General features: G+C 37.3%; 1 protein-coding gene across 1 annotated transcript in view; it reads left to right on the top strand.

The window, feature by feature from the left end:
* Positions 1 to 13,458, top strand: part of SLC25A26 (solute carrier family 25 member 26) — a 138,406-nt gene that overhangs the window by 1,129 nt on the left and 123,819 nt on the right. Inside the window, exon 2 of the mRNA XM_069476043.1 lies at positions 12,146 to 12,302. Within this exon, the coding sequence (XP_069332144.1) occupies positions 12,146 to 12,302 (157 nt within the window). The remainder of the gene's footprint in view (positions 1 to 12,145; positions 12,303 to 13,458) is intronic.

Genomic DNA, 13,458 nt, shown 5'->3' on the forward strand with positions numbered 1-13,458 from the left:
AATCTAGATTTGTTGAGACTGATATAAGCTAGGTCTTAGAGATATAAAGAAATATATTTATCACTTTCAAGAAGCTTTCCTGTCTAACTGGTGAGATAGCTGTAGTTTTGTCAACTAAAATTCCTGTGCCAGTAACTGGGGAAATCTCTTTACATACGTTATTCCATTTAATTCTCACAAACAATTGAAGTCTTATCCTGCTTTTCCAAGTGAGGGAACTGGGATACAGAGAGGTTAGATAACGTGTTAAAATCACATAAGTGAGATCCATTTTGTGAGAGTGTTAGGGATCATATTCTAACCCAGGGGGTGTATCCTCGGAGTCCATACCTTTGACTGCTTCTTGAAACTAGCTCTGAAGTCAGCAACAGTAGCAGTTGCTAAAAACAGGTGAGTGCTAGAGTTAACAAAAGAATGGGTTTAAAATGTACTTTATTAAAGTACGATACACATACAGTATTCTTTTTTCCAATGTATTTATACAGGGTAAAATTAGGATCAATAGGTGGAAGTTTCAAGAAATTAGATTTCATTCCAGCTCAAGGAAAAACATTCATTTAGCACGTTTTATTTGCTGTGTATTCTGCCCACTGGGCACTGTGGTAGCCCTTGGAGATACAGTGGCAAACCAATTCCCATCTCAAGTAGGGGGAGAAAAGCCAACAAATAAAACAGGTAGCACATGATAAGTACTATGAAAGAAGTGAACTGAAGGTATGGTAGAGAGTAGGGAAATATTGGAGAACCTATTTTACATGAAGTGACCAAGGAAGACCATTGAAGAGGTGAGGTGACCTTTAAGGCAAGACCTAAAGGATGGGAAGGGGCTAGACATTTTGATGAGTAGCGGGGAAAGTTTAGTCAAGGGGAGCAGCATGTGAGAATCCTCAGGCAGAAATTGCTTAGAATGTTTGAGTGGTGGCCGAGGCCTAGGAGGTAAGGGTTGTGTGGCAGAGGACGGTATTGGAGAGGTAGGCAAAGCCAGCTGAGGTGAGGCATTGTGGGCCAGGGAAAAGAATTTGGATTTTATTTGAAGTGTAATGGAAGCCATTGGGAGGTTTTATTATCAAAGTAGTCCAGAAACGGAGTGGCTACTTTTTAAGGTCTGGAGCAGTGGTCCATATCCTTTCTGGCACCAGGGACCAAGTTCATGGAAAACAGCTTTTCCACGGACTGGGGGTGGGGGTGTGAGTGAGGTGGGGTGTCGTGGGGGGCGGGGAGGAGGGTGGTGCGGAGCTCAGGTGGTGATGCTTGGAGCTCAGGTGGTGATGCTTGGCGCTCAGGTGGTGATGCTCGGCCTGTTTCCTAACAGACCACAGACTGGTACCAGGCTGAGGCTGAGAGTTGGGGACTGCAGGTCTAGAGTGCCTTTGAGGCAGAGTGACAGCTCCTGAGGGAATTCTGTTTGGTTACTATTGTGTTACCAGTGCTTGGCACTTTGTAAGCATTCACCACTGCTCCTTGAATGAATGAATGAATGAAAGGCCTAAATGGTTGCTGAAGTCTTGACAAACTTGAGTTCTAAAGATTAAATGAGATAACGTTAAACATGCAGTACAGAGCTTGGCAAGTAGCATACTTTGAAATGCTCTATTCCTAAAGCTTCATGAAGAGGATAGAAGGGGTGTAGAGTTGAATAAGGGGAGAGCTTCTAGGGTGTTAGTTTTCATTTGGAACATAGAGCAGGCTCTTTAGGAAAAAAAACCCCAAAAACCTCAAAGAGTACAGTGATCAGTGGATACTTCTAGGAAAGCAGTTGGAACTAAGTGTTAACAACCTAAAGATGTTCATAACATTTAACTCAGTGGAGACAAAAGGAAATCATTTAAACATGGAACAAAAAGGAAAGGATTAGGTAAACAATGGGAACTCCATTTCTTAGACTAGTCTGGAGCCATTAAAAATAGCGCTTGTTGGTGCATGCTTGTAATCTCAGCTACTCCGGAGGCTGAGGCAGGAGGAGGCCACCCTGGGCAACATAGCAAGACTCTATCTCTAAAAGAAAAAAAAAAAAACACCACCACACAAAACCCAATGCTTGTGAAGGGAATGTACTATAATTACCTGGAGAATGCTTATGAAATAAAATTAAGAGAACAAACACAACATTGTGTATATATATATGTATGTTTGTGCCTAATTAAAGCTATGTTAAAAAAAAAAAATACTATACTGTTCATTAAAAAAAAGTGGGATTGAAATACCCCAAAATAACACCAAGCATTTTTGATGGTACGATTACATTTTCTTTTTCCAATTTTTTTAATACAAAAAAACTCGAGTTTTTTTTTTTTTTTTAAATAGCATACCCTTCAATCATATCTCTTTCCTTGCTGCCTGATTCTCTTTCCCTTTTTAGTACTTCACTCTTTCATTAATCCTGTAGTTCATTTGTTCGCCTGGCTTTTGACTTAAACCAAAAACATCCCTGCTACAGTTGACTTTTAATAAGCATGAGGTTACAGGTTTAAAAAAAAAAAAAAACTTTGGCAGTTTGGGTGCTATGCAGTGTAAAATACAGGCAGTTCTTGATTTGATTGGTAGTTTTAGGACTATAAAAATGACTGTAAGCTGAAACTGCAGAATGATCTTAATAGATGGGGAAAATTATTATTTCAGAACCTTAAGAATTTTTGTCAAAACATTAAAAACACTCTTACTGTTGGTTGTAAATATATAGGGGAAAAATTGTAAGGCTAATATTAGTACACTGATTTAAAACATTAGAAACATTAAGAGCTTATTTTTTAAAAACTTAAAGTCATTCAAACATTACTTGCCTTTTTGTCGTGTAACTTATGATACAGAGCAAGTATCTTTTTATGCCTTGGCAAGTTGTCCTACTGCTTTCTCAGTCTGGATCACCTTCCAACATTTTCTTTTTTGTGCTTTTAGTCTTGTGAAATATCTGTGAGAGTTCCTTTAATGTGAAGATTTTTTGCTGGCATAACTTCTGGGGCATCTTCATTCTTTTAATCACAGCCACTTTCCTCATTTATGTTGATAAGTTTGCTTTCACCTATTTCCCCTGGTTGTGTATTTAGATTAGTGATAGTGGTGTCAATATTTCATGGTCAACTATTTCTTCCATAACACCATTTATGTTCAATTTTAACTTCACTTTCAGTCTTATCGCTTTTAATTTTTTTGCTGCACTTTCATCTTTGTCGGTTCTCTCTTGCTTATCTATATTTGTAAAATGTCATGTGACTCTATTACTGGGAAATGGGTAGGTAACACAGCTACATGCTTTGCTGTCCGTGCATGAACTGAGTAACAGGCAGTAATTTCGGTTATTTGCATTGTGATTTGTAGACTGAGAGCAAGGAGTGGTGAGGTTTGTACTTTGTGCAGATAATTACAGTTAATATACTGTGGTAACTGAAAATTGATCCACGTTGTTGGGAGATTCATGTCATTTCAATAAACTGTAGTAGCTGAAATTCATGTGTGTTGATATTATGTAAAGTGAGGATCACTTACAGTTTTTTTTCCTTAGGTGGTTTTGAAAAGGCAGGGTGGTGATGTCACCTGGGGAGCTTTTCATAACACTCATGTTGAGTCTTCTCACTGGACCTGCCTGCTCTTCTGCTGAGAGCCACTGGCAGAAGGAGCCTTGAGGGGAATGGTATGGATATACTGCTAAAGGAGGTTTTTTTTTTTTTTTTTCCTTTATTTTTTGAGACAGAGTCTCACTCTGTTGCCCGGGCTAGAGTGCCTAGGCGACAGCCTAGCTCACAGCAACCTCAAACTCCTGGACTCAAGTGATCCTCCTGTATCAGCCTCCCGAGTAGCTGGGACTACAGGTGTGCACCACCATGCCCGGCTCATTTTTTCTGTATATATTTTTAGTTGTCCATATAATTTCTTTCTATTTTTGGTAGAGACGGGGTCTTGCTCTTGCTGAGGCTGGTCTCGAACTCCTGAGCTCAAACGATCCACCTCTGCCTCCCAGAGTGCTAGGATTACAGGCGTGAGCCACCGCGCCTGGCCTAAAGGAGGTTTTTTGTTTTGTTCTTTTGTTTTTGCCTCAGAACTTTTCTGGATAGTGGCCTCCTAGTTTTTATTTTGGAATAAAAGAAAGTTATTAATAGTATCTGATGAGAAAGCATTGTTCCAAATTTATAAGAAATTGGAAACTATGTTCCTCTTTCTCAGGGTTGCTTTGTGTGACTTGTTTCTTTTTGGCATTTATGTCAGAGTGAGCAAGTCTTCGTTTTTTTGTTTGCTTTTGTGTTGAGCAGGAAATTATTGAAACACAAGTATATTCCAAATTTTGATCAGCCAGTGAAGCATGCAAGGCACCCTTGGAGACCACCAGTCCTCTGAGGACCACAGCTGGGAACCACTGCTGCGAAGGAGGCATTTCTAGTGCATCTCCAATACCACGAGGTGGCACTACCTTTTCTTTCTCATTTTTCTTTCAATTTAAGAGATACTAGGGGGCTGGGTGCAGTGGCTCACATGTGTAATCCTAGCCCTCTAGGAGGCTGAGGCGGGAGGATCACTTGAGGTCTGGAGTTCAAAACCAACCTAGGCAATAGGGAGACCTTGTATCTACAAAAAAAAAAAAAAATTGGCCAGGCATGGTGGCATGTGCCTTAAGACCCAGCTACGTGGGAAACTGAGGCAGGAGGATAGTTTGAGCCCAGGAGTTTGAAGTTGCTGTGAACTATGATGACACCACTGCACTCTAGCCTGGGCAAAAGAGTGAGACTGTCTCCAAAAAAAAGAAAAAAAAAAAGATACTTGGAAAGTTTTAGTATTTGATATTTAGCTGTAAATGACTTTTAATGTGCTTTTGTTACCATTTCCAAATCCTAATGCTACATGTTGCAAGTTGCTTTAAATATTAAATTTTTATTATACAGACAAAATTTGAAAAGCATTAATGAAGTGCCAAATAAAGGAAAGATAAAAGTTAAACCCACAATTACCCTACTTCCTCAAATCAGTTATCTTCTACCTGTTTGGTTTGGTGTTTTTTTTTTTTTTTTTTGAAGCAGAGTCTCACTCTGTTGTCCGGGCTAGAGTGCCGTGGCGTCAGCCTAGCTCACAGCAACCTCAAACTCCTGGGCTTAAGCGATCCTACTGCCTCAGCCTTCCGAGTAGCTGGGACTACAGGCATGCACCATCATGCCCGGCTAATTTTTTCTATATATATTATTTTGGGGGTTCTCATTTATCACCCAACCCGAGGCTTGTGCTTGCATTCCACAAACATTTTTGAGCTAAATTAAACTTGAATATGTTCTTATGGGGCAGATAAAGTAAAAAAAAGAGAGATTGTTTATTGGTAATATCTGAAGCAAAACTGGATCAGGTACAATAAAAAGGAAAATTGCACATATCCCCTTTATATGGTCGTCTGCCAACAGTCTACATTAAATATACTGCTTGGTATTAAAAGCTAAGCTTATAAGTTCTATCACTTGTTAGACTTACTGGTTTTATTAGCAGAGCATATATATCAAATAACTAAATAGCAGAAAGTTCTGCTTGATACAAGAGATAAACTTCACATTTGCTTAAGATTTGATTTTTTTTTTTTTTTTTTGAGACAGAGTCTCACTCTGTTGCCTGGGCTAGAGTGCCGTGGCGTCAGCCTAGCTCACAGCATCCTCAAACTCCTGGGCTCAAGCAATCCTCCTGCCTCAGCCTCCCGAGTAGTTGGGACTACGGGCGTGTGCCACCATGCCTGGCTTATTTTTCTATCTTTCTATCTATCTATATATATATATTTTTAGCTGTCCACATAATTTCTTTCTATTTATAGTAGAGACGGGGTCTCGCTCTTGCTCAGGCTGGTCTCGAACTCCAGAGCTCAAACAATCCTCCCGCCTCGGCCTCCCAGAGTGCTAGGATTACAGGTGTGAGCCACCGCGCCTGGCCATTTTCTACCTATTTTAACCAGATATATTTTTTGGCCTTTGCTCTGGTATTTGGTGTATAATACCTCAAAGATATGGCCCCTGCCGTCATGAGGTTATAGTGTAGTAGGAGGCAGTTGTTAAAAAGAGAAACAATAATTGTGGAATTTCAAATGGTAATAAAACTTAACTGTTTACTGAGCACTTTGACATGTGCTTTTGCAATTTTTTTCATAGCTGAAGTCAAAAGTACTATTTGTAATCTTTTTAAAAAAACTAACACATAAGTTCAAATACAAGGATCATAAAGCAATTTGAACACTAGTATTTCTCTTAAGTTTTTGAAGGTGATGCTGAATTGTTCCTGCCATGCATGGCATGATTTGGTTTTCTGTTGAGTCAGTCCGTGGGTGATTCTTGTCCAGGAGCAGAATTTGAGGAGAGCTTTTTAATTCATTATTGCTAATGAAAAACTTGAATTTACAGATTTTAATATATGAATTTATTAATTGAGTTTAATATATGAATGTAATCTTCAGTCTGTGGTAAAGTACTCTTTAGTCTTGCATGGTTTCTAATATTGGCATGTCAAGATTGGCATCAGCAAACTTTGAAGGATATTTATAGTAACATTAATCATTCTAAAAATAATAGTTCATATTTATTGATAATTGATTAAGGGTTAGGCATTTTGCTAAGTATATAATAGATTCATCTTATTGTATGTAGTTCTCATTTAACTTTATTGAATTCTTTAAAACTTTATGAAGTATAAGCGCTGTTTTCCCCTTTTGCATGCATGAGGAAATACAGGCTTAGAGAGGTTAAATAGCTTTCCTAAGGAGACTGAGTTGAGACTGAAGCGGTCTGCCTGATACCAAAGCTGTGTTCTTAGGCAATATTTAATCTGAAAGAATTTCTGGTGAAATTAAGTAATAGTCAAGTCAAATTCCAGAACCATTATTGCATCCTGAGAATAGCTTTACTAAACACAAGTGAACCTACACAGGCCTTTCCGTTAGGAGGTGATGATCAACAGAGGATTTCTGGAGAAGTCACTATACCACAGAGCTGTCAGTGTGGCTGGGGAATGCTAAGAACAGCGGCAGACAGATAGCACTGGCTTTTAGTTGTCAGAAGTGCTGTGGCAAACCAGAACAGAGACAATTAAACAGAGATTTACTGTCATTTTTCTTCTGAACATTTAATTTTTTTTATAAAGTATTATCTCGTATTCTATTTGAGAAGCACTGCCACATATGAATGAGGCCATGGGTTAGATATTTAGGAAGATGAAGGTGACTGAGCTGGCTTCTGCTCTGAAGAATCTTAATGTCAGACAGGATGGTTAGTATGATAAGTGAGATAGAAACATTATATGGTGGAGTCAAGGAAGGAGCATTTAGTTTTGACTGGGAGATTGAGAAAGGCCTCATGAGGAGTGGTATTTGGTTGCAGCCTTAAGAATGAAGAGGATTTTGGCAGGGGTGTGTGTGTGTGTGTTTGTGTGTGTGTGTGAGTGGTGGCAGGATGGGGAAGTGGCCTGCTGCCTGCAAGAGGCAGGAGATGGGGATAAGGAGAGCATTCCAGGCTGAAAGAAAAACCTAAGCAGACGCACAGAAATGAGAAGTTTCAGGACATGTTGGGGAAACAGAGTGGTCGCATTGGATGAAGCCCTAAGGTCTCTAGGAGTGTGCAGCATGAAGCTGCCGAGGAGGTAGCTGAGGGGCCGTGGGCTGAGGTTCTTATTGCTCTTTGTGAGTGGTTGCTGTGTATTAGGTGCTACCAGTGAATTAGGTGGGTTTTTTTTTTTTTTTTTGAGGGGGGACTATTAATTTTGAATGACTTTTATGTATTTGGAATATTCATCACAAAATTTGAGCAGTATAAAAATTAACAAGGTAGTAATAATGTTCCTTATCCTGAGTCTTTTTGCATAGAGGTGATAACTTCTAGCAATTTAGTGTGTATGCTTCCAGACTTCCAAGTATGCAAGCATGAATAGTTGCACATTTTTTGAAAAGGTGGGATTATATAGCATATATTCTATAGTTTACTTGATTAATTTAAGAAACTAATATATGTTTCTGTGCCAGTAAGTACAGATCAACCTCATCCTTTTAAAGGCTTTGTAGAAATCCATTTTTTGGGCATAACTTAATTTATTTAGCAAGGTCCCGGCGGATGGCCTTTTAGGTTGTTTCAGTTTTTTACTATTGCAAACATGCTGTAGTAAACATTCTTGTATATTCATGCACTTATTTCTGTGGGAGAAATGTTTAGAAATGAAATAACTAGATCAAAGGGTTTGATAGTTTAAAATGTTCTTTTTGCTAAATTGTCTTCTAGTAGATTATAGTAATGTTTCCATTAACAGTGCCCATAACTATATTTCATATTTTAAATGTTTTCTAATTTAGTTGGGACAATATTTTAATTTGTTTTTATTTTATCATTAATGGTAGAGAAGCATATTTTCATATTTTTGTTGGCCATTTGTATTTTTCTTTTGGGAATTGCTTGGTCCTGTCTTTTGCTATTTTTTTTTTCTTTTTTTTACTAAATGTACCTTTTTTTGGTTGATTTGTAGTGCTTTCTAAAATATAAATAGTAAACCTTTTATTATAGCCTTTGAGTGCCACCTGTGTGCTAGTGCTGGGAAAATATTGGTAAACAAAACAGATGGAGATAGAGATCTTACAGTCTAGTTGGACAGACATTGAACAAATGGGCAGATGCTCAATGTATAATTAAAATTTTGTTCAGTGCTTGGAAACAACATGAGGATCTAAACCTGAACTGGGGATTAGGGAGCGTCTGTACAGAGTCCTGAAATGAGAAAGAGCAGATGAATTGGAGGAAAAGAGAGATCTGGGTGGCAGGAAGGTGCTGAGCCAAAGGCAAATAGTGGGAGTTTCAACTGGAGGAGTTGATGGGCTCCACAACTTCCAGAGCCTAAAAGGCTGTGCTAGGATTTTGTACTTCATCTTCAGGGCTGTTTGAAAATCTGGAAGATTTATAGGCTGGAGAGTGGCAAGATGAAGTTTGCATTTTAGGAAGATGACTCGGCCATTGGCGTAGAGGGACAGGGAGCGCTGCAGGGAGAATAAATGGCAAATGGGGAAGGAGACAAGGATGACAGAAAGCCGGGGCAGCAGTTCTGCAGCCAGGAGGATGGCGGTTCAAATCACAGATTGCCACTTTGTTGTGGAGGAAACTGAGAATGTCAGGGAGGAATGTTTTCCCTCCAAAGCCATGTTAATGTCTGGCGGGTTCTTCTTAGCGGTTGTTTAGGCCAGTGGCCTGTGTTGATTTTGCTTGGTTACATTACACAGGTGATTTTTTTTTCTTTTTTGTTCCTGGAGTTGAGTAGCAATGCTTTTTTTTTTCTGCTGCTGTTGTTGTCCCTGCCTCCTTTTGAGAAAAAAAGGTTTTACGGCATGTAATTCTGACCTTTTCAATTCCCAGAGTAATTTCAGAGCACTAATTAGGCACTTCCTCTCTACAGCCTGCCAGCATTTTGTACGTTTATTAACTTAAGGTAGAGACATGTATTTTATCTATATGATATTGAGGTCTCCTATTGTGATGCTGTAGCAAGGCTTGCTGGGTATCTGAGTTAGGTCCGATTTCTTTGGATTTTGTCTAGTTTTTAGAATTTTTCAGTGTAAGCTACCATCAATCTTGAAACTAATCATTTGCCTATAAACTTTTTTGATAAATGGTTATAACAAAAATCTCAGGCTAAACAACAAAATAATTTGATAGAGATTTTTATAATTTAGTTGGTGTTGGCTTGTATATTTTGTACATAATTATGTACAAAACAATACTGATGTAAAATTATAGACATTTCTTAAAGTTTTTGTTTAAATCTTAAATATGTTGTGTGGCTATATAGGTATTCTTATTCTTTAGGTTCTCTGTTAGCTGATTTTTTTTTTCAGTCTCATGAATTTAAATGACATTTTGAGTTATAGAAGTTTGAAATCCGCAGAAGCAATTAGTAACTTTTGATTCCTGTTTTACTAGATAAGTAGATTGAGTCTGGTCATTTTATTCTCAGAAGATAAGAATTGTGGTGAAAGAAGGGTTAGAGAATCAATGCATGTAAAGTAGCCAACTAGATTAAAAGAGTAATTAACTTATTGATTAAAATTTAGCAGTAGATAGCAAGCACTTCTCTGAACCTTCTCCTAAGATTAAAGAGAAAATTAGAGTGAAGTGCAGCATGTTTTTAAAGAATCGAGTCATATCTGACATTCTCTGCAGGATTTTATTCTCTCTGTGTTGTGAGAAAATGAAGAGTCAGGAAAAATATTTTATTTACTTACTGAATTTTAGAGATGGGGTGTCACGGTGTTTCCCAGTTTGGAGTACAGTTGCTGTTCACAGGTGCAATCGTAGCTTACTGCAGCCTTGAACTCCTGAGTTCAAGCGATCTTTCTGCCTCAGCCTCAGAGTAGCTGGGACTACAGGTGTGCGCCACTGTACCTGGCTCTACTTACTGCATTTCATAAAAATACTTAAACAATAAATAAGAGTATTGAAAGGGTTGGCTTTCAAAATTTCCTGCATTACTTGTGAACTTTTTCCCACGACTTAGGCCACATTTATATCCAGAAAGAAATCCCACATTATAGCTTATTCTTTCAGTACCACTTTTGGTTCTCTACTGGCACATCTCTGCGCTCTTTTGGTAACATATTTTTAGGTCATCTGCAGAATATACCTTCATGGTCTTTGAGCTTCTTTCATGTCTTTCAGGCTAATCATACAGTATATATTCATATTTATAGTAATGTACCTTTCTAGTATAAACTAATTTTTAATAATTTACCTATAGTTAATTTTAAAATAGGCATTATTGGATTTCTCACCATAGTATTTCATTTTCCCAGTTAACTCTTGCAGTGGTTTTATGGTGAATTGCAAGCAGATAGTATTTGCTAAGTACCAAGTTTTGTAGCACCTGAATGTTTTGTAAACGCAAAGGATAGAAACAATCGATCCATTTGAACTTTGCCTATATGTTTGAATAATACTGATTCTTCTTTTTCTGTGCCATGAAATGTATAGGTTTTAAAAGTATATGTTTACTTTTTGAATAGATAATATACTCACGTTTCAGAATTCAAAATAGAGGAAAAATTAGCAATTAAAAAATTACTATGTAGGAAACATACTGAGTTTCCTCTTTATAGAGATATGTCCATCTGCTTATTGTGAACTGGTTTTGATTCATATTTTTAAATGATCCTTTAGATCTTGTGTGTTAACCTTTGATGCTGTCTTTGTGTTCATATTTTTCTGAATTTTTTTTCTTAACTAAGGTGTACCCAGTTTTAAAATATTGTATATAATCGTCATTATAATCATGAGGTTTAAAGTATTAATAGTTCTTAATCAGTTTTTACAGTGTAGGTTCTCCAAAGCAACATGATGTCTCTTGAGAGGTGACTAGTTTGAGCCAGGTTTTAATTTCCTCTAGGAATTTATATCTTTAAAAAAAACTCCATCTATTTACTCAGTTTAAAAATTATCAAGGAATCTTCAAATATATACAAAGTAGAGAGAATACTATATGAATCCTTAGAGGTGTGATTCTTAAAACACAGATGTAGATTCATAAGAATCATTAGATGTTTCAAAATGCAAGTCTCAAAAAGTCAATGAAGATTCACTACTTATTGGTTAAAAAGACAAAAATATAACATTTGGTCTGATATGAAAAGATCACCAAGATGAATGGTCAAATGAAAAAACACAGAATAGTGCATGTTATACACTATTTTATTTTTAAAGAAAAGGAAAATAATATATATATGTTCATATTTGCTTGCATATGTCAAAGTAACTTGAAACCAATACAACAAGAAACCAATAAAAGTGGTTACCTGAGTTACTAGGAACAGGGATGGGAAGGAGACTGAACTATTTATCTTTCTGAAGTGTTTTTTTGTTGTTGGCTTTTTAGAAAACTCTTTTGAACCATATGAGTACTATACTAAAAATGAATTTCAAGTTTGTTTTAAAAATAAATTCATTTAAAAAGAAAATTTAATATAAAATTTGCAATTTGAAAATGTGACCCAATAATGGTTATTTTTCCCAGAAAATCGTTAGATGTAGGTTGAAGTTCCTTTGACTATGATGAAGAAGTCTGTGGACTGAAAGTCATGAGAGAGATGCTTTAAAGGCTACCCGCCTCCAAATGGCAGAGAGCTTATTTTATTGTAACCTCTTTTTTTTTTTCTCTCTTTTGTTTTTTAAAGGCCGGTGGGATAGCAGGTGTCTCTGTTGACTTGATATTATTTCCTCTGGATACCATTAAGACCCGGCTGCAGAGTCCCCAAGGATTTAATAAGGCTGGCGGTTTTCATGGAATATATGCCGGTGTTCCTTCTGCTGCTATTGGATCCTTTCCTAATGGTAAAAATTATATTGATTTTCTCACTGCTATAAAGCCAAGATAATGGGATTTATTTTCAGAATGGTGTATGGTCTTACCCCACATCAAATTTCTTGTGTGTTACAACTTACCTTCTGAATTTTTCTATTTTTTGACCCATTATTTTTGAATCAGCTGGTGCTATAGATTCCATTCCAGTATATTTGTAATAGAAAAAAAGAGAGCAATCTTTTAGAAGTGGTTTTTGTTGTTTTAAAAATTCCTAGTTAGAATCCTTAAAATGTTATTTTAGCATTGATTGTGATTTCTTGGGGCAGTGGTTCTCAACCTTGCCTGCACATTGGAATCTCTTGGGAAGCTTTAAAAAATACTGATAACCTGTGTGTCACCCCCAGAAACTTAATTGGTCTAGGCTTTGACTGGGTATCAGCAGTTTTTTTTTTCTTTGAGACTGAGTCTTGCTCTGTTGCCCAGGCTAGAGTGCCGTGGCGTCAGCCTAGCTCACAGCAACCTCAAACTCCTGGGCTTAAGCAATCTTTCTGCCTCATCCTCCCGAGTAGCTGGGACTACAGGCATGCGCCACCATGCCCGGCTAATTTTTTTCTCTATATATTTTTAGCTGTCCAAATAATTTCTTTCTATTTTTAGTAGAGATGGGGGTGGGGAATTCTTTCTCTTATGTCATTTAAATGTCCAATCTCTGAACACAGCTTTCACATAAAGATTTGTAGTGCAAAGAGAAAAATAGTGTTTCCATCCTTTTTTTTTCTTTCCTTCTTTTTCTTCCCCCAGCAATCATGGGAACAGCAAACTGTTTTGGGGTTATCCTTGAAGTTTCGTATGTCTTAATATTTTGAGTAATTGACTGCAACAAGTTGCCATGCCCAGCGTAGTCATAAGTGTGGGAGAGAGGCATGGGTTCCCACATTTGTCCACTTTGGAATCACTCTAAGGACCGACCCCCTGTGCAGTTGAAAATCCATGTATAATTTTTGACTCCCCCAAAACTTAACTAACAGCCTACTGCAGACCAGAAGCTTTACAAATAGCATAGTTGATTAACACATATTTTGTATGTTATATGTATTATATATTGTATTTTTAAAATCAAATAAGCTAGAGAACAGTGTTATGAGGAAAATCATAAGGAAGAGGAAACGTATTTACTATTCATTA

This window comes from Eulemur rufifrons, chromosome 7 (assembly GCF_041146395.1).
Source record: "Eulemur rufifrons isolate Redbay chromosome 7, OSU_ERuf_1, whole genome shotgun sequence".
In the NCBI taxonomy this organism is placed as follows: Eukaryota; Metazoa; Chordata; class Mammalia; order Primates; family Lemuridae; genus Eulemur; species Eulemur rufifrons.